Genomic DNA, 26,631 nt, shown 5'->3' on the forward strand with positions numbered 1-26,631 from the left:
GACTAGAATTTAATCATCTTGATGAGAAGCGCTGTGGAAAACTACCCAACTTTCTTTTAGGAACCCAAGGTCAAGATGTCCCAGCTAGCTTACCTTAGCTTCTGTTAAACCACTTGCTTGCACAGAACCCTCCTCCAGCTACCTGCTTATCTTAGTAGTTTCTGGGTAATTTTCCACAGGGATTTTCATCAAGGAGATCCTAGGCAATTCTAACTATGGCCTCAGCAAGAATTCAAGCTGGAGGAATCTTTGCACTGTCTTTCCCTATCACACTCTTAATTTTATAAAGATACTGTGTCATATAATAAATTTTATTTTAAGTGGGTTCTCAAATTATTCCAGTGAATACCCTCAGTGTGTGTCACGTGATTCCATCTGTGGCACCTGTGGCTCCAGCCTCAGCAACTAGAGGCTTTTCTTAGGCTCATGTTTATTGCTGTCTAAGCCAGGGGAAGGGGAGCAGGTGGAGCAGCAGTGTGTGGTTAGCCACACTTCCCTAGGCAGCACAGAAAAGCCTTGTGGTCTAGGAACCCAAGAACCTCCATTTTCTGATTGGGTGGTAGCAAAAGACAAAAACCAAAACCAGTCTTCCCCAGGGAAGAGCACACCAGTTGGTTTTCCAGTGCTGTGTGCAAAGGCAAAGAGAAACCACTGAACTGACCAATTTATGTGTGGGGAAAAGGTTTTTATTATAGATTTGAGAGAGAGAATAGCCAGAGGTCTCTGCAAAAGTCCAAAGCAGCCATGGCTACTACTCTGGAGCAGAGAGGAGAGGGGCAGACTAACAAGGGCTGGAGATCTCTCTTTTAAGAGCAGAGAAAAGAGCAGGAGATGGGAAAACATCCTGGGTTATAAAGAAAACCCTGTAGTAGCAGGGTGCAGGGAGATAATCCTGTGAACTGGAACAAATTGGAAGTTCAGGGTATAGGGGAGGTGAGGTTAGCCAGGAGGCTAGAGTGGACTTTGATATCACATATCAATAGGGACCCCAGGAGCCTGGAGATTAGCATTGGCTTTGGTTTGCACCAGAGTTACATGTCACCAGGGAGCCAGATGCCTCATCAGCCAGAGGAAGGGGAAATAGGAAGTGGCTCTTCCTGGCTGATAGAAACCCTTCTCACAGGCTCCTGAGGACTGAGGAAAGTGTCTTCCAGCAGTCCTGAGCTGAAGCCAGGTTATCAACTTGGACTTAGTCAGTTAGCCTGTACTTTTGGGGTGCTTGGAGTTTTTCCTACAGACCTAATAAATACTAAAAAGTCAGCCCAGATAACAGACATACAAGTAACATTATACAGACTGAGAAGATTATATTTAGGAATATATATGTATGCACATATACATATAAACATTATATATATGTATATATATATTAGCAATTAATAAAATGAGAGACCATGAATTTGGAAGAGAGTAGGGAGGGGCATATGGGAGGGTTTGGAGTGAGGAAAGGGAAGAGGGAAATGTTTTCATTATAATCTCAAAAAGAAAAAGAAAAGTAACAAATCCAAACAACCAAGGGAGTATGTATTTCACTGTGTGGACCCCAGAGCCTAGGCACAGCAGACACATTTGTGTAGAGGGATATGTGTCACACACCTCCCCACAGCCTGCTGTGTGGGTTTGGTATGGCCTTCCCTGCTATGGATGACTCCCACATTAAGAATATAAAGCAGGAAGCCTTGCTCCCAGCATGCAGTGCTTCACATGGATCTAGGAGAAAATTATCTGGAGAATAGAAGCAAACTGACTTCATTTGCATTTGTCTCTGGGTCACATTTATCCCAAGTGTCATAGTATTTTGTCTGCTGTCTTACAGAATCAACTGTGTTCTGATTTGTTACCACAGGATCCATTGTGTCCAGAAAGTGACTCAAGTCCATCCATTGGCATCCAGCCAGGAATGGGAAGCAGCCACCCTGGATTGTTCATAGGAGTCAAGGGAGATCACCTTTTACATTTTATTGGAATAAGCATCGTCCCAGTAGAGAGACGATTTTCCTTATTTGTCAGAGTTCTTCTTGTTGGGGAGCAAAGAATGGTTGATATTCTATCTCCCCCCCTACCCCAGAAATCAGCCAACTCTATCAGCTCCATCCTTTCTTTCAGCTGGAAGATTAAGCAAAGTATTTCTGTGCTCTCAGGGGACACAGGAGTGACTTTTTTGTTCAGCTCCCTGTGAGGTAGTGCCTGCTGCAAGAGCCCCATTGAGATGCACCCCTGCAGGTTGCAGACAAGTGGGTAATTATATCTGCTTTAGTTCTTGTCTGAACCAGAGGATTTGTTCAGAAGTAAAGCATCCTTCCATTTCTTTTGTAAACAGGAGTTAAGAGAAACTTTATTCAAACTTTCTGTCTTGAGTATTTGACTCAAAAAACAGAATATAGAGAAGATGTGTAAATTTACTTAAAGGTGAAGAGCTTGTGCCACCATAATTTAAAGTGTTAGTTTCATTTACAGATGTTCAGAGCACAAATTTGAATGTAGTGACTAGGAATAAAAAATCACTTACTTAGCTCTTACCCTTTATGCCTGCTTTAGGTATAATCAGACACATAATCATGAGTGATAAAGAATAAAAGAATCTGGAAGGATTAGATATGTGTAGCCAGAGCTCATGGATGGGGTCTCTGCAAAGCAGTTGTCCTTGCATATAGATAGAGCCCTGAAAGTCGGCTAAGCAAACATACAGGAAGAAAGGTTGGATGATGCCAGTACACAGATGAACTATGAATTGGGAATTACGGTGATACCAAGAAGGATAATTATAAGGGCAAAGTAAAACTGTATGGCCCTCAACTTCTTCAATAAAATTTGGGGGTTTACCTTCAGAAGCAGTAGTGTGACTTGAGACCATGTATGCACACACTTAGCCCAAGGTAGAGAAAGTGGAAAGCGGAAGGTGGAGGAGCTGTTAAGAATAAGATGAGCTGGCAGCTTAGTGGCAGCAAGTGGCTGTCTTAGTGTCTGGAATCCTGAAACCCCAAGGCACCCCAGAGATGGCTGCTGGAGCAGACCTGTCTTGCTAGTCTTACATGATTTCTTTTATTCCCAGATGCAGAGGAATACAGAGAGGTCAGTCCTGGGGATCACACCTCCAGATACTGAAGCAGAGATGACACAAAGCTGGCCAAGGCATCCATTGTCAACTTGGCATCACATCCGTTAACAATAATAACAAATCAAATAAAGACAATAGAGGAATTACACTTCCTGCTAATATTGTACAACCATTCTTCAGTCAACAGCAAGCATGTTAATCCTCTACCCTAAGGAGAAAACAAAGTTCATCTCCCCACCTATGAGAGAGTTCACACCTCTTCTACCAAAACCCAAGCTTCCATTGGTATCCTGTAGTTTACTGAGATATAATGAGAGTCAAGACTGTCATTGGCATATCTTGTTCTGCTCTATACAGGGAAATGAGGAGAGTGAGCCATGGTTAAATGTGCATAAGTGTGGACAAAAGAAAGTGAGAAAGAAATTCCATGATTATTGTGTCAACTTTTTGTCACTATGACAATAGAAAAACCGGGGAGAAGGAAGGAAGGTGGATTTTGGCTCATGCTGTCTCATGTTTGAGTCCATAGTTAGCTGGATTCATTCTTTTGGGTCAGATGCAGAGCAGAACATCATGAATCAGGGATATGTGGCATAGGCTGATCTACTCAAGAAGTAGAAATTGATGCGGAATGGGCCGTGGACAAGGTATAGTCCCAGTCACCTTCCACTGAGGCCCCACCTCTGAAAGTCCCCACTACTTCAACAATGTCATCAGATCATGAACTCTTAGTGCATGAATCCATTTGTCAAGGCAGAGCCCCATGATCCAATCACTTCCCACCCCTGACCATTTTATGAGAGATTAAACCTAAAATATACAGCCCCTGGGGGCACTTTACAGTCAAACACATCACTGTTTTGTTTGTTTATTGAGACAGGAAGTCACACAATCCATAACACTATTGTCGTCATTGTTTTCACAATGGTCTCATGAGGTTAGCTGCTTCAATAACTGTCTGTCACCTGTTCAACCATCTTGTTCATTACAAGCATCTTTATTCACTAGCACTTGATTTTCTATGATGAAAATCCTCAGTAAGGAGAAATGTTATACAAACATGAGGTTGAATCAGCAGCTTGGTGAGTTCAAAATTACAGCTTTGGCAGAATAGAGGCAGGCAAATCAAGACAGATGTATTTGAAGACCTCAAGTGAACAACTGCAACAAAAATATCCTGCTAATATCCAGAGGATGATTCCATACTGTGACCTGAGAAACAAATTTAGAAATACTGCCTGCCTTCTCACTAAAACCAATGGAAGCCAACAACAAAGACTATTCTTAATGAAAATTCTGTAGAATTTCAAATTTATCTTCAACATACTTTAGTTGCCCTTGTTAAAAGTCATTTGAGTAGGGCAGGTGCATACAGTCCTAGATACTTGGAAAGCTGGGGTGTAAAGATTGTGAGTTTATGATCAGCTGGTTAACTTAACCAAATTTTACTGGAGAGGAAAAAAAATCACTCTAAAGGTAGATAGCTCATCACAGATTGAGAAGTTGTATTTTCATTGGATATTTTCCCTTGCCACCACATTTCTCAGCTCCCTCCCATCCTTTCCTTTGTTAATTATTGTTTTTGCTTGTTTTGGGACAGTGTCATGCTATATAGCCTATGCTGGTCTTTGGAACTCATGATTGTCCTTTCTTAGCCTCTTGAATTCTGGAATTGTCATCCTAAGTCACCATCCTCCACTTCCCTCATCTCTTCTTTCCTTTATTCATCCTTTCTTTCCCAGGAAAAAAATTTTTTTTCTATGTTGCTTATGCAAGGCTGAAACTTTTGTATCCACCGTCTTTCTGCTTCATTCTACTTAACTAACTGGCATTACAAGGATGTACCATTTATCCATCTCTGTGACACATATTTATTAAAAAAAGACTTAAATTAAGAATTTATGAAAACCTCATAAAACTAATAAGAAAGATAATCAGTACATGTAAAAATGGAACCATTTCCAAGGTTTTTCTCAAGAGATGAGAAGCTTGCCATAAAGCACCTGATATCATGACTCCATAGGGAAAGGAGACTGAAACCTCAACGTTTGTTTCATGTGCACTTTCCCAGTATCCCATGTGTTGCTGCAGTCCAACAGAGTGAAGAAATATGTGGCAGCCTCCAGGGAAAGTGAAGGTTATGTTTCCTGGAAGCTTCCATCAGTAAACCTATGTAGACAAAAGAGTCTCATACTCAACATTGGAGGAAAGGTCTCTTTAATTAGGAAGTTGGTGATTTATTGAAGTTACCATGTGTGAGGCAATAAGTTACCTACTCAGTCACTATCTAATTTGAATACCCCACTAGCTTCTCCCATATTCACCTAACCTCCCAAATTCATGTTCTTTTAAGTAACTGCTAAGTCCAATTACTGATGCCCATTTAGGGATGGATGTGGGACCATGGACTGGAGCAGGAGAAACCCACCAGAGCCATTTCCAGGAAGAAAACAGATTCTCCTTCCCCTCTCATTTGTCAACTGTCAATAGTTCCTTAGCTAGTGGTGGGAGTCATGGGCTCTCCCATCCATGCTGGAATGACAGCTTGATATTGTGCAGGTCTTGTGAAGGCAAACACAGTTGCTGTGAGTTCACGAGTGCATTGGTCATGTCTAGTCCAAAAGTCACCATTTTTACAGTCTTTCTAGCCCTTCCTCAAGATGGGCCCCCAGCCTCGTGTGTGTGTGTGTGTGTGTGTGTGTGTGTGTGTGTGTGTGTGTGTGTGTGTGTGTGTCTGTGTGTGTGTGGTGTATGTGCGTTATAGACATGCATATATAGTTGAGCATTCCATAGACAGTTTTTCTCTGTACTTTGTCCAGTCTTGAGTTTCTTCATCAGTGGTCCTTCATTGCGTAAAGAACCTTCTCTGATGAGGTCTGCACATTTGTTCACATGTGTACACATACATACCAGGCTAAGATAAACATATGAGGGAGATCTATTTTTTTTAAGCTGCTGAGATTGTGTGACCTTACTTAATATTCTTTCCTGCTTATTCATGAGATTCATGTTTAAAATGTAATTTGATACTGTGTTCATTTAACAAAATAATGGGTTTATCTGTAGGGTCTATGAGCTTCCAGCCACAGGTTCTTGATAGGACTTACAGTACCATCCAGTATGTGTTCAGTCAAGGGTCACTACATTGTGAAAATGTCTAAATCTGTTGTTCCTGATTGAGGATCAGTCTCTAGCATGCTTCCCATGGAGGGGGAGGAAGTGCTTCATTGGAGCACTGCCATCTTGTGTCTGGCTCACATATGTGTGATGTTTGTACTGGCTCCATTGCTGCCCTGCAGAGTTCATGTTTTAAATTATGACAAAGCCTAGCTTCATAGAAGGGCCATCCCCAAACTGAAGTAAAATTCCTGGTGTAGCATTCATGCCAGAAAAGATTCAGGGAGATAGGCTCTTCTTTCAGCTGTTGCTTTCCTGGTTTGTTTGGACTTGAAATGAACAATGCACACACAGAGCTGGAGAGTTAGTCCTGTGCTTTGGAAACAAAGCCTGGCATTGATATGCAGGTGGGGGACATTTATTCCTGCTAAGTGAAATTGTGTCTACTGCTCTGTCCCTCACTGCCTTGTAGAAATATTATGAGGAGTGGAGACAAGTATTGATGGAGAAAATGTGTCATTTAAGGATGATTACACAGTAGCATAGTTTTAAATCCTCTTTATTCTGGTGTGTATTCTATTTACAGTACCTCCCAATGTTCCAGTTCAACACAGCAATTTAGCAACTTCCCAAGTAAGAAACTTTCAGAAGAATGCATGCTATTGAACACAATCACCTCTACTCTCATTAGACTACTCAACATCCACCCACTTAAAACTGCTGGATACTAATGTGTCTAGGTCCAGCTGTTCCCATGGTTTCTGTTTCTCTGGACTGTGCTACATTGCTGCTCCCACTAAGGAGTCCATGTTTTATGTGAATTTTCTCTTATTCTTTTCTGGAATCTTAAACCTTTCAAGGGGTGTGTGTGTGTGTGTGTGTGTGTGTGTGTGTGTGTGTGTGTGTGTGTGCTTTAAGTACTTTCATTAGTCAGCCTACTTTCATCTGCAGATGCTCCAGTCTATTGTTTCTTTGATGCTGTATCATCCCAGGACTATCCAGTTTGAATGTTTTGGGGTTTTGCTGTCTTTTCTCCATATTGCATTATCATTACTGCTTATCTGAGGTCACTGAATTTTCACAATTCTTCTTAAAATAGATAATCTTGTTTCATTTTTTAAGGCAAGGGTTCATATTTTAGACTACTCTCTCTCTCTCTCTCTCTCTCTCTCTCTCTCTCTCTCTCTCTCTCTCTCTCATTTCACCCAAGTCACTATCTTTATATCCTACCAGAACTTCCCTTGATTGGATGCTCACTGACAGCAAAGGCTTATAAAGGTCAGTCAAGGGCATCTGACCTGAATGTGTCTGCCCATGTAAAGGTTGTTCTAGAGCACAGTGAGAGGGCACCGCATCTGAATTGTAAGAGCATGTGTGGACATCTTCTGTAAGAATCTGTAGGTAAACACACTGCCAATGATTTCTTTCTTCTGAGTTAAACAAAGGGTGGGGTGGAGGTAGAGAGGAGAGGAAGAAATGGGGAGAGGAAGGGAGAGAGTGGGAGAGGAAGATGGGAAGGATATCTCAGACCCAAGGGCATCTGGCCAGAAGGATAAGACTGAACTTCCAATTGATTTCCTTTGTTCTGGCTCTCTACAAAAATGCTAATGGGGAAATGCTGGGAAGGCAGAGTTTTGTCTGGCTTCCAGGAGTCAACAAAATACACATTAAAGATTCAGTCTCTGGGTTTTGACTATGTTTCAGACAGCAGGGCTGCTTGCAGCTTTTGCTTTTATACAAAGGTGGTAAAGGTCTCCAAATTTATAGTTTTATCATATGATCATTTTTGAAATAAAATTACCCTTCCATTTTTCATGGTCTATTTTTCATTAGGTTAGGACTCAACATAGCACAGATTAGTTTAGAAATACAAGATGGGCTGTAGACAGAGAACACAAGGATTTACTTCAGAGTATTTATCCTGCACTGGCCGCCAGAGGGCAACGTTGCACAGACTAGCCGCCTCCATTTCTGCAGTTGATCCCCACTTTCAACTCAGTCCCTCCCTGCATCTTGTAGAGTTCTTAGAACTGATGAGTGAAGACAGTCAGAGACCAGGAAGTTCCCAGGACCAGGACCACTTCTGCAGCCTTTTGTTTGTTTGTTTTAGAATTTTATCTAAACAAGGAAGGTGTCTGGACAACTTTGTGCCCTTTGTCCTCAAGAACTGGGAACTGCAGCTGCTTTCCTGCTTGTGCCAAGCTTTTCCAGAAAGGCACCAGAGGTGTTTCCAGGGCTCAGCCATGCTTCTAGTCCTCATCTCATTCCTGGGTATACATTTTTTCCTGGGTGAGTAAAATATCCTTATCGTTTGTAGATGCACACGATTCACTGTTTTTGTCACTTGAATTTTATTAAGAATATTTTTCTCCATCACATTTACTGATTTATCATTGATTTTGCAGGAGATGTCCAAGCACAGTCAGTTACCCAGCCTGATGCCCATGTCACTGTCTTTGAAGGAGACTCGGTGGAGCTCAGATGCAACTATTCCTACAGTGGAGCTCCTTACCTCTTCTGGTACAAGCAGAACCATGACCAAGGCCTCCAACTTCTCCCCAGGTACTTTTCAGGAGATCCTGTGGTTCATGGAGTGAATGGTTTTGAGGCTGAGTTTCAGAAGAGTAAATCTTCCTTCCACTTGAAGAAGACCTCTGTGCACCTGAGCGATTCGGCTGTGTACTTCTGTGCTCTGAGTGCACAGTGTCTGAGGCTGCAGGGGGAGCTGAACACAAACCTGTGAGATGCTGGGGAGGACTGTAGCTGGTTGACTTTAGATCATCCATGCCCCTGTAAGTAACCTAAATAAACTTATCGGTTCTCCAAGTTGAACTTCTGTGGAATCATTACTTTGGTCTGACATTGGTGCTCTATCTGTGGTATATAGACATCTGGTCACTGATCCCATAATATTTAAAAAATTTTAATAATGTATATGTAATATAAAATTGTCATTTTTTGAAAAACTTTTATTAAGTTTCTTATGATAAATGTTTCAAATGTGAAACAAATGGCTATTTCAAATATTCCTTTACACAAACAGCATTCATTTATTAATTTAAGAAGTATCTGTTAGCTATCTTTTAGGTTTGTGACATCTGTCCAAAGTAGGGTAATAAAATAGAAAAAGTTTGTTTCTTTTCTCCAAAGTCATCTGGTAGTGATTAAACAAGTGTTGTCATTCCTTACTTGTGTGATTTTTCCAGTGGATTACCACATGGTCAAAACTGGCTACATAAGAAACTTAGAAATGGCATGGAATGGCATTCTCAGGTAAGACAACGTACAAGGTGCAAATAAGCCAATCACAACTATTCTTCAGATTACAGAAGCACCATCCAATAGCTACCAGGTGTGAGACAAAATAAAAGAACCCAGAGTAGCACTCCATCACTGACTTTTGAGAATTTAGGTCAATAATCTTCTGAGCTTAGCAAATTGCCTAAAACATGGGCTGGGGGGATGGTGCATCTACCTAGCACACACCTATTTCCTGTTTAATTCTTGGTCACATTCATCCTTCCCCTATAACCTTAACATTTCCTAACTTAAGAAATTAAGATTTACACACTTGGGTGGCTCAAAAAAATGAACTTTTCGCCTGGACTAGCGATTGTACTCTTCCTAATGTTTGGTAAGTGGAATGGCACGTGGAGCTTCTGTCTTGTTCTATGATATTGATGTAAATTCTAAGGACAATTTTTCCTATAAGGCAGAATAAGGATCACCACCAAGCTGGCCCACAATAATTGTTGTTATTAATTTCTCTTTTTAGGAGAAAGCAATGGAGACTCAGTGATACAGACGGAAGGTCGAGTCACAATCTCTGAAGGGACTTCTCTGACTGTGAACTGTTCCTATGAAACCAAACAGTACCCAGCCCTGTTCTGGTATGTCCAGCATCCCGGAGAAGGTCCACAGCTCCTCTTCAGAGTCTCAAAGACCAACGAGAAGGGAAGCAGCCGAGGTTTTGAAGCTACTTATGATGAAGGATCCACCTCCTTCCACTTGCAGAAAGCCTCGGTCCAAGAGTCAGACTCGGCTGTGTACTACTGTGCTCTGGGTGACACAGTGTCACAAACTGCAGGGGGAGCTGAGCACGAACACTGAGAAGCAGGAGACTGGTGCTGAGTGGGTCTGAGATCACTCATTTAGGGACCAGGGGAAGGTCTGCTATTGTTAACACTCACCATACATTCAGACACCGCTGCAGTGTAAACCATGCAAATTAACACTAAGAACACATTAGGAGAACAGGAAGTGAGCATGCCTTAACTTAGGCTTGATCAGAAAGAGTGAAAGCAGTCACACACCACGATGATTTCCTTTTTGATTTGTTTTGTGAGATGGGATTTCCAGTAGCTCAGGCTGGCCTTGAACCCCTTCCTTATGAAGCTGAGGTTGGCTTTGAATACCTTTTCTTTCTGCCTGAACCCCAGAGGGCTGTAGTTATAGGCATGACCCACCATACTAGTCTGTCTGAATTTGTGATTTCTTAAATACAAATCTCTTGCTGAAATTTGTCTATGTGTTCATCATCCCATATAATTCTTCTCCCCGGAATCCAACTCATGTCATTAATGGAATTATCATGGCTTAAAAGGGTGCACATGCTCCATGTCTTCCTGGTAAAGTACAGTAAGAGATGGTTTATTTATCCTTCCTCTCTAGGTCTAATGGTTTACTTGTTATTCCTAAAGATTCTTACATTTGACTGAATTTAGAAGTAGAAATATCACTTAATAAATAGAAATTAGAAGAAGAAATACATTCATGACATTTTTATTTGGCTTCCTTCATTCTTTTGCCCCAAAATATATCATATTCTGTAGCATCTTCCTTCTGTTTCTAGTGTTTTTTTTTTTTTTCAGTGCAATAGGTCTGTGGTTGTGATCTGCATGGAGAAAAAAGATGCTGAATCTTGGGTGCTTTGGTCCTGGGGAAAAAGTGAGTTAAAATGAAGGGATGAGTGTTCTCAATTAGTTAACAGGTCAAATGAAGAAGACTGAGTTAAGCACCAGGGAAATTGGGTGACATTGTTGGAGAAAGAAACTTGGATTGTGGTGGACTTGAAACTTAATATAGGCTATGAATTAGATAGAGTGGACAACTATTCCAAAGAGACTCATAGTCCTCAAAGAAAACCAGGGTCAAATGGATGGGTATTTACCTGTTAATGGAAGGAAGGATTCCTCCTTTCTGTAGTGTATTACAAAAGACTAAAAGGGATCCCAGACTCAAAATGTAACAATTATTTTTTACTTTTGTCAGTGCTAGGAATTAAATGCAGGCATCTTGAATGCAAAGCAGGGGCTCTACTGAGCTATAGTCTTAGCACTAACATGTTTATGCTTTAAAGTGCACCATTGATAAAGTGAACAGAGAATCCCGAAGTTGAAGAAAATGTTTGCTAATCATGTACCTGCTGAGGCAGTGCCAAACAGAATGTATATTCACATCACTATTTTTTATTTTTATTATTATTTTAAAAATGTATTCTCTCACACAATACTTGCCCACTACAGCATCCCCCACCTTCCCTGTCCCTCAGATCCACTGCTCCTCAGTTTCCCTTCAGAAGACAGCAGGCCTCGCAGTGATTATGAAATGAACACAGCACAAGATACAATAACACTCGGCATAAACCCTCACATCAAGGCTGAATGAGGCAACCAAGTGGAAGGAAAGGGGGCTCATGAGTAGGCAAATAGAGACACCCAACTCTCATTATTAGTATTCCAACAAAAAACCCAAACTAAACAATCACAGCATGTATGCAGAAGACCTAGCACAGACCGTGTAGGTTCCATGGATGCCGCTTCAGTCTCTGTGAGCCCCTGAGTCCTGCGTAGTTGATTCTGTGGGCTGTGTTCTCATGGTGTCCTCGACCACACTGACTCCTCCAATCCTTCCTCCCCTCTTCTGCAAGGTTCCCCGAGCTCCACCTAATATTTGGCTGTGAGTCTCAGTATCTACTCCCATCAGCAGCAGGAGGAAACCTCTTTGATGAGAACTGGGCTAGGCACTGTTCCTATGAGTATAGCAGAATACCACTAAGAATCATTTCATTGCTTTTTTTTTTGGCATGCATGTGTGTGCATGCATGGGAGGGGGTGAGGGTCAGTCATGTTCGGTTCTACCCTAGGTTTCTGAGCTATCCAGTGTCTGGATCCTGGTCATCTAGGCAGTGGTGGTCATGGGCTCTTCCCTGTGGTGTGGGCCTCAAGTTAGACAAGTCATTGGTTGGCCACTCCCACAAACTGAGCCACCATTGCCCTAGAGCATCTTGTAGGTTAGACTGGTTGTGGGTAGAAGGTCTTGTGGCTGGGTTGGTGTCCCAATTCCACCACTGAGTGACCAGCCTGGTTACAAGGAGACCAGTTCGGACTCCATATCCTCCATTACTAGGAGTCCTTGCTAGGGTCACCCTTCTAGGTTACAGGCAGTTTCCCTGCACTAGATTTCCATATTGCTCTCTAAATGCCCACCAATTCAAGTTGTCTCTCTCAGTACCCCCCCCTCTCTCTGTATGTCCTTTCCTCCTTCACCTGATCCTTCCTGTTCCCACCCCTGCCTGCCCCCAGTCCACCCACAAAATCTATTATATTTCCCTTCCCAGGGAAATCCTATCATCCCTCTCAAGTACCCCTTGTTACTTGGCCTCTCTGGGTCTGTAGAGTGTAGAATGATTATCCTTTACTTAACTGCTAATATTCACTTATAAACAAGTACTGTTGGGGGGCTACCCACCACACCCACATTTTCCCAGAGTGCTCTTGATTAGGAGCAGCGGGAAATATTAGATAGAAGGATTTAGTGGGGGGAGAAACAGATAGAAAATACAGGCTAGCCTCGAGAGGGCATGGAACCTATTCCATCGGGCCCTGAGTGTCTCTGCCCTAGGGTATTTATAGAAATGCCAAGGGGTAGAGCAAAAGAACTCCACCATCACAGCCCAGTGCAGACCATTGCAGACAACTGTACTTAGTCTGTGGTTCAATCATCTTCTCTATGCAGACCTGCTGGGTAAAGCCACTAGGAAACCTGAAAATGAGCTCCCACAGAGCACATACCATCTTTGTCTTTCTGGGTCTGGGTTGCTTCTCTCTCAGGATGTTTTCTGTTTTTTGTTTTTCTAGTTCCATCCATTTGCCTACAAATTTAATGATGTCATTTTTAATCTAACAACCAAGTAACACCCCATTGTGCTATCTATCTACCTACCTATCTATCTACCTATCTATCTATCTATCTATCTATCTATCTATCTATCTATCTATCTATCTATCTGTCTATCTGTCTATCTGTCTATCTGTCTATCTGTCTATCTGTCTATCTGTCTATCTATCTGTCTTTTCTTCCCTAGACAAGTTTTGCTGGGCAGGCAAAGATTGAACTCAGATTTGGAAGGCACTTATCCTGTCTAATCTTGCACAAGCTGGGGTTTTAGTCATGTTCCCCTGTACCTGACTTTATAGTTACATAGTTCTAAATAAATTTTTTTTATACATAGACACATATTTTTAATATTAACTACAAAATTTTCCACTTAAAAAAGTGATTTGTTTTTATCATTATCTTTCTATGAATTGCCATTTATTTTTTGTGTTGCCAAATATTTGTCGAACTAGGAAACATATAGTAAAATCCAATATTGTTACCACAAAACTACCAGTTTTGCATTAAACAAATGCAATTATTTGTGCCTATTGTGTGTCAAGCCATAATTTAGAAGACAGTATGCAAAGAGAACCAAAATGTAGCTTTGGAAGAACTTGCTTCAGTGTTGGTTTACAGAGGGTTTTCACCATATTGTCATTATTTTATCTGAAAAAAATATAATTTTCTCTATAATTTTATTGTTTGTTTGTAGCTGAAGTTTTCTCTGGTACTGCCCAGACCCATGGACCCTGTAGTGATTATAATATACATTATAATATAATATAATATAATAATATAATATAATATATAACATGTATAATAAAATATAAAATAATAACTCAGAAGCTTATATTAATTAAAACTGGCCATTAGCTCAGACCTACCACTTACTAGCTCTTACATTTAAACTCAACCCATTTCTATTAATCTGTATGTTGCCACATGTTCCATAGCTTTACCTGTGTGCCATTACATGCTACTCCCTGGATGGCAGGCTGGCATCTCCTCTCAGCCTTCCAGCCTTCCCACAGTTTTCCTTGTCTGCTAATCCACCTATACTTCCTGCCTGGCTACTGTCCAATCAACATCTTATTTATCAACCAATCAGAGCAACACATATTTACAGCATGCAAGACCTCCCACAGCATTTGTTTGTTTGGTTTTTGGAGAGAGGGTTTCTCTACGTAGTCCTGGCTGTCCTGGAACTTGTTATGTATACCAAGCTGGCCTCAAACTCAAAGAGATCCACCTGCCTCTGCCTCCCTAGTGTTGGGATTAAAGGCATGTGCCCAATGCCTGGCAGAACTTCTTAGCTTTAATACTGCTGGTGTCATTCTTGGTGTGCCCTCTTTCTGTCTCCTGCTTGTGGAGCAACATCTAAGCTCTCAGCTGCTGCTTCATCCACCTGCTGCCTGCCACCTCTGATCCCCCATCATGGGCTCTAACCCTCTGAAACTGTAAGCCCCAAATAAACTCTTTCTTTTCAAAGTTGTCTTGGTGATAACATTTTATCACAGCAATAGGAAAGTAACTAATACAAGTAATATGTACTCTATCTTTGTTTTTATTCTATGTGTATGGGTGTTTTGCATTTGCATATGTCTGTCCACAGTGTGTGCAGCTGTCTGTGGAGGCCAGCAAAGGGCATCAAATTGCCCAGAACTACAGTTACAGATGGTTGTGAGATGCCAAGTGCATGCTGGGAACTGAACCTGGGTCCTCTGGAAAAACAGCCAGTGTTTTTAACAGCTGAGCCATCCATCCTCCATTCCCAATATCTGAATAAGATTATAAGGATAATTAGACTTTCAGACACAGTACAAAGACAAGGAAACAAATGCATCAAAATGGGCTTAAGGAATAGAATGTGAAAATGTTAAAGATTTCTCTATGTATGATTGATTATGATGCCAATTGATTGTGTAATTGATCTCATACAACATGATATTAAAATGTATAGTTTTCTATGGCTATCATAGAAAACTATAACTGACTGGCAGACTTCAACCACAGACATTTATTTTTCCACATTTCTACACACTATAAGTCCAAGGTCAGGAAGTTCACAGGATTAGTTTCTTCTGAGGCCTCCCTCTGGAGGCCTTTATCCCTAGGTCCAAACATGCTTTTCTAGGAGGATATTAATCTATACTTCCTATATGAATATCATACTCATTTAATTAGAGCTGACCTTATTTTGCCTTGATTATTTTTTAAAGGCCCTGTCTTTGAATACAGTCACATTCTGAGGTTCTTAAGGTTTTAGCTTCAACATAAACATTTTGGATCAGGATCAACTCAGGGTTTATCAGTCACGACATTATATATATATGCATGAAGAATGTAGACTCCTCCATGGTCCAGTGTACTTAGAATTTCTGATAAAAAAGAAATCATATACATCCTAGATGATGAGGTGTAGCATGAATCTTAAAAGTTCTTATTAATAAAATCAAACCCGAGGTGAGTTATTGGGGTCCATGCTGGTAGATCAGAGAGACAGAACAAGCCACAGCTATCTCACCTTGCCAATTCCTCAGCTGGTCCTGTTTCCTCAGACTGGAAGCCTCTGAGTCCTCATCCAGAATGAATCTCAGCTGAACTGTGTTGCTCCAAAGCCTGAAAGCTTAACCAGCCACATGCTTAACCAGACCAAAATGCTTAAACAGTCAAATGCTTCTAGTTTCTGGTCCTCACATCTTATATATCTTTCTACCACCACTCCCTAGGATTAAAGGCTGGCTTTCTGGGATTAAAGGTATGTATCACCCCATGCTTGGCTATTTACCATGTGGCCTTGAACTCACAGAGATCCAGAGGGATTTCTATCTCTGGAATGCTAGGATTAAAGGTGTGAGTGCTACCTTTTTCTAGCCTTTGTATCTAGTGGCTGTCTGTTCTCTGACCCCAGATAAATTTATTAGAGTACACAATATTTTGGTGAACACAATACCACCACAATGAGGCTTCTCCACCTTCTCCTAAATGCATTTCTAGAGGAATGAGAAACGTGTAGCCATTAACTCATCAAAAATCATGCTTCAAACTATGGAGCTAAATAGACCAGTGTTAAAAATTAAAAGCAATTATTCAATATAAATGTGTTTTCCTCTGTGATTAGTAAAATAGGATATGGAATTCTCTTAGTTTTGGTTTTATTTCTTTCTGTAGCAAAATTGTCATTTTTTATCAATATTTTGGTTTTGTTCATTTCTGCATTTCCCAATTCTCTTCCTGCCTGAACATTAATTCTACTTTATTTTAGCCTTTTTATCCTCTTTTCTCAGACCTCGGCTTCTCAGGAGCTATTTTAGTTGAGTAATTTGCATTCCCCCTTCACCACCACAGTTATTAAGTCTTTGAGACTTTGGTTTGCTGGGTGTGGTGGGGTAGTAGATGAGAAAGAGTGCTATGGTCCCTGCACAGAGGGGGAACAGTGACAATACTGTTCTAATTTGTTTTATATTGCTTTGATGAACACCAGGACCAAAGACAGGGGAGGAAAGGGTTTATTTCAACTCACAATTTACCCTTCATCATGAAATAAATGAGGGCAGGAACTTAAGACAGGATCCTGGAGGTAGGGGACTAAACAGAGGGCATGAAGAAGCGCTTCTGACTTGCTTGTTGTTTGTGGTTTGCTCAACTTGCTTTATTATATGACCCAGGACCACCTCTTCATGAGTTGTACCACTCACAGTTCCTTGGGTCTTTCCAGGTCAATAATTATTTAAAAAAAAAATGTACCCTATTCACACCCACAGGCCAGTCTGATGGAGGCAAATCCTCACCTGAGATTTCCTCTTCCCAGATGACACTACCTTGTGTAAACTTGACAAAAAGTAACCAGTAAAATGAATTCCTTGACATCTTGACACACAAATGCATCAGTATTAAACTGTATGCTTTCTTATTTTTCCCCAAGATCTCATGCAAATATAAGAATATAATGGACAGTAAAACTTTAAAAGTTCCACAGTCTTTGAAATACAAATATTTTTAAAAGTTCAGTCTCGCCAGGGGGTGGGGTGGTGGTGGTGCACACCTTTAATCCCAGCACTTGGAAGGCAGAGGAAGGTGAATCTCTGTGAGTTCGAGGCCAACCTGGTTTATACAGTAAGCTTCAGGACAGCCAGGACTACTCAGAAAAACCTTGACTCAATAAACCAACCAACCAACCAATCAACCAACCAATAAACAAACAAACAAAACCAAAAAGCTTTCCCCAGGTCCTCTCTTCAAACCTCCTTCAACTTCATGTAGTTTTTTTTTTTTTTTTTTTTTTTGTAAATTACTCATTAAGTTGGATTTGTGCTGTCCACATAAAAGTGGGGGTGGGGCACCCACAAAAGCATCATCAACTTACCAGGTATTATAATACTGAAGCAGACTGACTCTCTCTTCCACAGAAGCTATCAACCACTAATATAGCTCCACAGCTAGTGGTGGGGGCTCATAAGCCCCCCACTCTATGTCACAATGTTGACTGATTTAATCACATTCAGATCTTCTTGTTCCCGGCAACCACAACCACTATGGCTTCCTAAGTATAATAATATCCTGAAGACACTAGTCATCTCTGACTTACGGCTTTTACAACCACTCTATACAAACTATTGTGGTGTTTCCTGAGCCTTTTGGAAAATGTTGTGATATAGATGATATAGTTCTAGCTGTGTGTTTCACAGACCCTTAATCTTAACACTTTGACCAGTTGTGAGTCTAATATATTAATGCTGGTGAATACAAATCTGCTGCACAAGAACTCTTCTCTAACTAGGATTGACTGCTACACCAATCTATGGATACGGTGAAAGTAGAGAGAAATTTGATACTATGTCAATTTAGCAAAAACAATGCTAGTAAAATTTCCCCTGGGGCCTATAAACTCCACAGGCATAGGTTCTTGGACAGATTTATAGCACCAGGCATTCACTTTTCTCCTGGGGAGCAGACCAATCAGTAAGTGGCTGGCAACTTCCTTACCATTTATAGCACTCATGACCATGGACATATTTTGCTATGTTAATCATTATTATAGCTCTCAGGGTTCACAGATCGTTAGGACTGTTGTGGACTTTTGTCTCCTAGTAGTCTGAGTTGCACTGAGTTGGAGTCAGTAAGGAGGAAGTTTCCTGATTAGTACTGGCTTGATTGCTCTAAGTCCTGTGACTAAAGTGTGTGGTATCTTCATCAATGTGGTCTTCTCTTCAAGTTCTGGTGGATGACCAAGTGCAATGGCAAATAGGTTACATTGTTCTATGGGTCTCTATGACTGTCACTAACTCTGGGAGATGTTCCTATAACTATGGATTCTGAAAGAAGTATTACCTGTGTAGAATAACTTCATTTACACACACACACACACACACACACACACACACACACACACACACACAATTTTCAAACGTCTTTAGTGTTAGTTGTTACTCCAGCCATCCTTCCTTTCTGCCATGCCCTCTCATCCCCTTTCCTAAGCAGAAAAATTACGATAGTGTTGACTGAAAATTAAAATTTATCTTCCATTTGTACATAAGGGACTCCAAATAATAGATTACAAGTTTACATTGATCCCAGGCAGGAAGAATATTGAAGACATCCATTAACATTTTATTCCCATTCTTATTGCTGTTGTTGGACTATGAGTTTAAGATTTGGGATCATGAACATAGTTCATGGATCATAGTGACATTTTTATTTTAAATGTCATTAAACAACACCAAGAACATGTATGTACCTTTCTCTAACTTACTAATAATGACCCAGCAGTATGTAAAGAATCACCCCCAATCTCTACATATTAACTTTGCATTGTAGTCTTGGTCTAAGGTCACTTTGTTGGACTTGTTTATGTTTCTAGAACCTTCATTCACAGCATTCAGTAATTAGAGATGTGGCCACAAGATGGCATTGCATTCTGGTGGAATAGGAGAGAACTGAAGCATTTGTTTTCTTATTGGCTGGATAGATAACACATGAAGCTACTCTAACTGTTAGAGAAAGGGGGACTACCTCGAAATACAAGTAGCTGACTTGGCAAGAGATTGCAAGTCTGTACTGATCCCAGGCTGGAAGAACAATGAAGACATCTATTCACGCTTTATTCCTGCTCTTGTGCCTGTGGATGGACTGTGAGTTGAACACTTGGGGTCAAGGGAAAACACTTGGTGTATATGTTTAGATATCCAGGGGAAATCTATTTCATACAGTTTCCTTTAGTTATTGTGGACAAAGATTATCCAGCAGAGCACTGCCTGACTGCCCTCCTCCTTTCTGTTTTTCTTTCTGTGCAGGGGAGAGCCTTGGAGAGCAGCTGGAGCAGCAGCCTTCCACTCTGAATGTTGGAGAGGGAGACAGCGCCATCATCAACTGCACTTACACAGGCAGTAGTTCATCATACTTCCCTTGGTACAAGCAAGAAGCTGGGAAGAGCCCTCACCTTGTGATAGACATTTTTGAAAATGTGGACAGAAAGCAAAACCAGAGACTTACCATTTTATTGGATAAGAAAACCAAAAAATTATCCCTGCACATCACAGCCACACAGCCTGGAGACTCTGCCATCTACTTCTGTGCAGCAAGCACACACTGGTTCCCAGGCACCTGCAGCCTGTTCTCAAACCAGCTAGGGGGGCTGGAGCTCTATCCATATCCTGTGTCTTATAGTAAAGCATTTGTCACATTGTTTATTTGCCATGGAAACTAACATACAGATGTTAGGGGATAAATGAGAAAGTTAGGCTCAAAGTGATGAGAGACAGACTGAGACCGAGACAAAAAGAGAGATAGGGACACAGAGAGAGACTTTGTTGTTTGAGAGTTTATTATATTATCTTTATTTAAAATGCCTAATAAAATAAAATGCATATGTGCCTGTGTGTGTGTGTGTGTGTGTGTGTGTGTGTGTGTATACACATACACACATATGTTACTTTTGTATTGCTGTGAAGAGCCACCATGACCAAGGTAACTTATAGAAAGAAATAATTTTATTGGGGGCTTGCTTAGAGTTTCAAAAAGAGTCCATGATCATCAATGACAGGGAGTATGACAGCAAGCAGGTAGGCATGGTATTAGATCAGTGGAATGGAGCTTACATGTTTAGACAACAGCCATGAGGTAGGGGCAGGGGAGCGGGGAGGAAGAGAGAGAGGGAGAGAGAATGCAAGAATAACATGGAATTTGAAACTTACACAATATTTGAATTGTATTTCACTAATTGTCAATGATATTGAACAATCCTTCAGATACTTGTTAGAAGATTTTATTTTTTCTTTTGTAAACTATCTATTTTGGTGCATGGCTAATTTTTAAATTGTGAATTTGTTTTGAGTTATTTATATATTTTGATAGTTTCCTCTATCAGGTGTATAGTTGGAAAGATTCTTTCCCCTTCTATGGGGTGTTTGTTCTTCTCTGGATTATTTTTTAGCTAGTACAGAAGCTTTTTGTTTTTATGAGGTCACTTTTATCAATTGTTGACATTAATTCCTGGGCTAATGGGTCCCATGTAGAAAGTCCTTTCCTAACATTTCACCTTCTTGGATTGCCTGTGTTTTCTTCCAGCAGGTTCATTGTTTCATGTTTCACATTTAGATCTTTGATCTACTTGGAGTTTATTTTTCCTAGGGTGAGAGACATAGGTCTAATTTCCTTCTTGTATATGTGGACACCCAGTTTTCTCAGTACCACTTGTTGAAGATGCTGTCTTTTCTCCAATGTGTATTTTTGGCATCTTTGCAAACTATCAGACAGTTATAGATACATGTGCCCATGTTTCAGTCTTATATTTTGTTCCACTGGTCTATATATTTGTTTTTGTAATGGTAACATCTTGGTTTTATATAACCGTGAATGAAATTGGACCCACACCTACCACCTTCACAAAGAAGTGACTCAAAATGGATCAAGGACCTCAATTTAAAACCTGAAATTCAGAAACTTCTAGCAATATAAAATCTGGAGTGCTAAGCTTCCATCGCCAGCATTATTCTTTCTGCTGAAGATTGCTTTAGCTATCCTGCAACTTTTGTGGTTTCATATAAATTTTAGAACTTTTTTTATATTTCTGTGATGAATGTTATAGGGAGTTTGATTGAGACTTCACTGAATCTATAAATTGCTTTTGGTAGAATGGTCATTTTCACAGAACTGTTTCTACCAATCCCTGGGCATGATAAGTATTGTCATATTCTAGTGTTTTCCCCAATCTCTTACTTCATGTAAGTTTTCTTTATAGAGTAGGGATCTTTCACCTCCATAGTTAGGTTTATTATTAGACCTATTTTGTAGCCACTGTGAATGGGAGTGTTTACATATTCTCTTTCTTAGCACATATGCTGTTGGTGTATAGAAAGCCTACGGATTTTGTCAGCTGCTTTTGTATATTGCCATTTTACTGAAATTGTTAATTATTTCTATAATATTTGCAATCTCCTGTGTATAGTATCCTATCTCCTACAAACAAGGATACTTTAATGTCTTCTTTTTCTACTTGTAGCTCTTTAATTGCCTCCTCTTGTATCTAGATAGTTCTTCAAGTTCTACATGGGAAAGGAATGGGAATGGTGGGCAACCCTTTCTTATTTCTTATTTTAATGAGATTGACTTGAGGTTTTTCTCTGTTTAGGATGATGTTAGCTGTGAGTTTTCACGTATAGCATTTAAAATATTAATGTACGTTCCCTCTAGTCCTACTCGCTCTAGGACTTTTATCATGAAAGCATGCTGGATTTTTCCAAGGTCCTTTCTGCATGTACTGAGATCATGTGACTTTTGTCTTTAAGTACATGTATATGATTTGTTACAATTATAAACTATATACAATGAGTATATAAATATATACAATAACTATATATTATTGTATATAATAAATACAATATATACTGTATATATACAATATACAATATATACAAACTAGTATATTGAACTACCGGTACATTGTATGTGATCATTTTTATGTAAGCCTGCATGAGGTTTGCAAGTATTTGAGTGAAGGTTTTTGGATCTATGTTTCTCCCAGATATTGGGCAGTTTTCTTTTTCTTTTGTGGCTTTACATTGTTTTGATATTACAATGATACTATCTTCATAGAAATTTGTAAGTCCTCATTCTACTTCTATTTTTAAAAATAATTTAAAAAGTATTAGTTATTAATCTTTTTTGAAAGTCTGCTAGTATTCACTTTTTTTTTGTTTTTTTGAGACAGTGTTTCTCTGTGTAGCTTTGCACCTTTCCTGAAACTCACTCTGTAGCCCAGATGGAGGGATAGCTCAGCCATTAAAGGCTAGGCTCACAACCAAAAATACAGGATTCACTTTATACTATATCTCAGGCTGGACCTATTTTGTCAGAAAGGATTTCATTTATGCTTCGATCCCTTTATTTGTTATACTTATGTTTAAATTTTTGGATAATAAGGTAGATCTGTTCCCAGATTCCCAAGGAATCATTACACTGATTTCCATTGTGCCTGTACAAGTTTCACTACCATCAATAATGAATAAGTGTTTTCCTTTTCCCACATCCTCACCAACAAGTTCTGTCATTAATTGTATTGATCTTGGCCATCTGACATGGGTTAGATGACATCTGTTTTTATATGTACAAGGACCTAGATACTGACATATGCCTTATTATTAAGATCAGGGAGGAGGCACAGGGTAACATCCATCCTCAGTTCAGTTCCTGTCCACCAGGGGGTGCAGTTTCCTAAAACAGGCTTGTTTCCTGCATGATTTTTATCTAAGCCGACTCATTCTTTCTCTGAGTTAACATTTCTTCATGCTAAGCATCAAGATCATTTTCTTGATGACATTAAAGATGAACTCTTCTCCAGGCTTCATGACTGCAATACTCCTCATACTCGGTAAGTAAAGTGATGTAAACAGCAAAGTCTTTAGCTGTAAGTTATCTAAGAGCATTATCCTCAGGGTGACACAGAATCTCAATCTCTCTCTCTCTCTCTCTCTCTCTCTCTCTCTCTCTCTCTCTCTCTCTCTCTCTCTCTCTCTCTCCTCTCTTCTCCTCTCCTTGCACTCTAGGAAGGACCCATGGAAACTCTGTGACTCAAACAGGAGGCCAAGTGACCATCTCAGAAGGCGGGTTCCTGACAATAAATTGCACGTATTCAATCACAACCATAGGGTCCCCTGCTCTTTTCTGGTATGTTCAATATCCTGGAGAAACACTACAGCTCCTCCTGAAAGTCCTTACAGCTGGAGCAAAGGGAAGCAGCCGAGAGTTTGAAGCTACACACGATAAAGGATCCACCTCCTTCCACTTGCAGAAAGCCTCGGTCCAAGAGTCAGACTCGGCTGTGTACTACTGTGCTCTGAGTGACACAGTGGTGGAAACTGCAGGGGGAGCTGAACATAAAATGAGAGGCATAAACATAAACAGGTGGTCTAACTGCTGAGCACCTGCCTCTGAATCCCTCTGGGTTCAGCACACCCTGTGGTATGTGGACTCACAATCTCTGTTGGTGAAAAAATGTAAATGTTCTCATGCCAGACCATGCAACTTCACAAACTATTAAAAGAATGAGCAGTCTCTGGGGCCGAATCTTAAGTTATTTTCCTGCAGTGCTGAGAATCAACCCAGAGCCTTGAACTTGCCAGGCAAGTGGTCTGCCACTGAGCCATATTTAAAACCTTATCTATCATTAGATAATCAAATGTGCTGGAGAAAGAGACATCTGCATAATGTGACCTAACAGGGTTTGGCAGGAAAGGTGACAGAAAGCTGCAATCCTTCCCTTACAAAGCCCTGTGGAATTCTTAAGGGGAAGGAGGAAGAGCAGAACTCACATGCAAACAGCAACATGAAGAGCTGAAGGGAGGGACACTCATTGTGTAGGAGACAGGTCACTTTCCTGGTTAATCAGACAGAATATCTTCTATTTTGGGGGAACCCCATTATTTTCCCTCCTCCTCCTCCTCCTCCTCCATCTCCTCTCTTCCTCCTTCTCCTTCTCTCTCTTTCCCTCTCTTTCTTTGAGATGGAGTCTCTCTATGTAGCCTTGACTGTCCTGAAAATCTTTGTAGACCAGGCTGGACTCAAACTCACAGAGATAACCCTGCCTCTGTGTTCCAAGTATTGACAATAAAGGCAAGAGTCACTATGCCTGACTATCATTTTTCTGTTATACTCTTCAAATGATCATATGAGATCCACCTGTTTCATAGTGAGATTTAGATTAGTGTTAGATCTGGGTACTGTGGACTGGCCACATTGTCAGAAAACCAGTGATCACACTGTCTTTACCTCTCATAATTCTCTATTAGGAACACGTTTTGTCCTATATGAGTGGACTATTCTGGTTTCCTTTTGATTTCTCAGGCAAGATACGTTTCCATTCCTTTGCTTTCTCCATCTCAATGCATCAGGTCTCAGACGTACAGTAAACCTTCACGTAACTAAACAACTTTCACATTTTCATTGGCTTCAGTTTCACTGAGAAATGAGAAGCATTAAGAAAGGAATCTTCGGGGCTGGAGAGATAGCTTGGCGGTTAAGAGCACTGGCTGTTCTTCCAAAGGTCCTGAGTTCAATTCCCAGCACCCACATGGTGGCTCACAACCATCTGTAATGAGATCGGTGCCCTTTTCTGGCCTGCAGGCAAACATGTAGGCAGAACACTGTATGCATAATAAATAAGTCTTTAAAAAAAAAAAGAAAAAAAGAAAGGAATCTTCAAAACCTTCAGCACTTACCACTTTTCAGTACCTGTGCAGAATCCTTGACATTTCCTCCCTCAGTGTTTAATTCAGGAGCAGAGAATACTGCTGATCCTTAGCATCTATGACAGCATTTGACAACAGTAGGTCTTGAAAAGGATTGTTGAACTAATAATGGCTGATTAAAAGTCCTACCATTACCATGAGAGCAGAATTTAACATTCACTCAAAAATATACTGTATGCAGATGTGAAATTGTCAAAGAATTAAGAAAAATATTTTATTTTTAAACAGAATTTTAATATATCTGTTTCTTGACAAAACTCATTTTTTTTAAACTGGTGACACAGTAGCAAATAGAACAGAGGAAAACTCATATTCTAAAGGAATTTCCATTTTAGGTTCAGACTAAGCTCAGGCTAGTCATTACCACTAGCCTCTGCCATGAATCATTTCTATTCAAACCTTGAAAAATCATTAGACATCTGCTTTCAGATGAGGAAAGTAAACATTACCTGTCCTGTCTAATGTCCTATGTAGAGCTAGAATTGAACTGAGGCCCTGAAATCGAATCTAATTGACTCTCCACTGTGTTTCTGTGGATAGGTAAGAATTTACACCAGGAATCACATTGCCAGCAGTGAAGAGGAAACCACAAAAAGTTTATCCACACTTCTTAAGCAAGTCCAGCTCTGACCCCAAGATGGCAGTGCTGGCATTGGTCCTGTCTCCAGGAGCAGAGGTGTGTATCAGGTCTCTGATTGGCTGGCTGTACTTCCTGAGCCTTCCTTTATGTTACTGTTTCTATGAAATAGGCAGCAGCTTTGGGGGCAGACTTCTGCAGAACAACAATGGAGAAGCACCTGAGTGCCTGCTGGGTGGTTTTATGGCTGTATTTCCAGTGTAAGTTAGAGGAGGTTTCAGGGGGCCATAAGAAGTCAAAAAACATTTTCTTAGGATTTGGGGAAAGATATAATTCCTTGGGATAAGTGGAGGGAGGAAAGTAGGCCTATTCCTAGATCACCTGAGATTCACGTGGAGAGTAACAAAGGATATGAACTACAATTACTAACTGTGGATGTTTGGTTTCTGTAATTTCATACTGTTGTCTGAATAGGGGTTGCTGGGAAGACCCAAGTGGAGCAGAGTCCCCAGTCCCTGACTGTCCTGGAAGGAGAGAACTGCGTCCTTCATTGCAATTACACTGTGAGCCCCGCTGGCAACTTAAGGTGGTACCGACAAGACACAGGCAGAGGTCTTGTGTCTCTGGCAGTCATGACTTACACAGAGAACAAAAAGTCAAATGGAAGATATTCAGCATCTCTGGATGCAGATGCTAAGCACAGCACCCTGCACATCACAGTCTCCCAGCTCGAGGACACTGCCTCCTACATCTGTGTGGTGGGAGCACCATGCTCCACAGATACTTGCAGCCAGTACCAAAACCTGCTCCTGGAGGCTTCATGGAGGCAGAGGTGACAGAACAGTCTTTTTAACACTGTACTAGGGAACTAAATTTCCCTTTTTGGCTTATTAGTCTCATTAGAAAGACAATTTTAAAACATTCTGAAAAGAAAGCTTGAGGACAATTTTAATAGATTTTGAGAGAAAAACAAC

General features: G+C 40.5%; 4 gene segments (V, D, J or C); all 4 read left to right on the forward strand.

Moving 5' to 3' along the window:
• Nucleotides 1–8,236: 8,236 nt before the first annotated feature.
• LOC114688733 lies at nt 8,237–8,924 on the forward strand. The segment is given in 2 exon segments: nt 8,237–8,464; nt 8,581–8,924. Coding segments are annotated over 2 exon segments (384 nt in total).
• Nucleotides 8,925–9,763: 839 nt separating this feature from the next.
• Nucleotides 9,764–10,285, forward strand: LOC119087144. The segment is given in 2 exon segments: nt 9,764–9,809; nt 9,951–10,285. Coding segments are annotated over 2 exon segments (381 nt in total).
• Nucleotides 10,286–19,353: 9,068 nt separating this feature from the next.
• On the forward strand, nt 19,354–20,110 carry LOC119087146. The segment is given in 2 exon segments: nt 19,354–19,467; nt 19,630–20,110. Coding segments are annotated over 2 exon segments (465 nt in total).
• A 5,755-nt stretch (nt 20,111–25,865) lies between these two features.
• On the forward strand, nt 25,866–26,493 carry LOC119087145. The segment is given in 2 exon segments: nt 25,866–25,917; nt 26,132–26,493. Coding segments are annotated over 2 exon segments (414 nt in total).
• The last annotated feature ends 138 nt before the right edge of the window (nt 26,494–26,631 follow it).

Source organism: Peromyscus leucopus, unplaced genomic scaffold (genome assembly GCF_004664715.2).
Source record: "Peromyscus leucopus breed LL Stock unplaced genomic scaffold, UCI_PerLeu_2.1 scaffold_1420, whole genome shotgun sequence".
Classification (NCBI taxonomy): Eukaryota; Metazoa; Chordata; class Mammalia; order Rodentia; family Cricetidae; genus Peromyscus; species Peromyscus leucopus.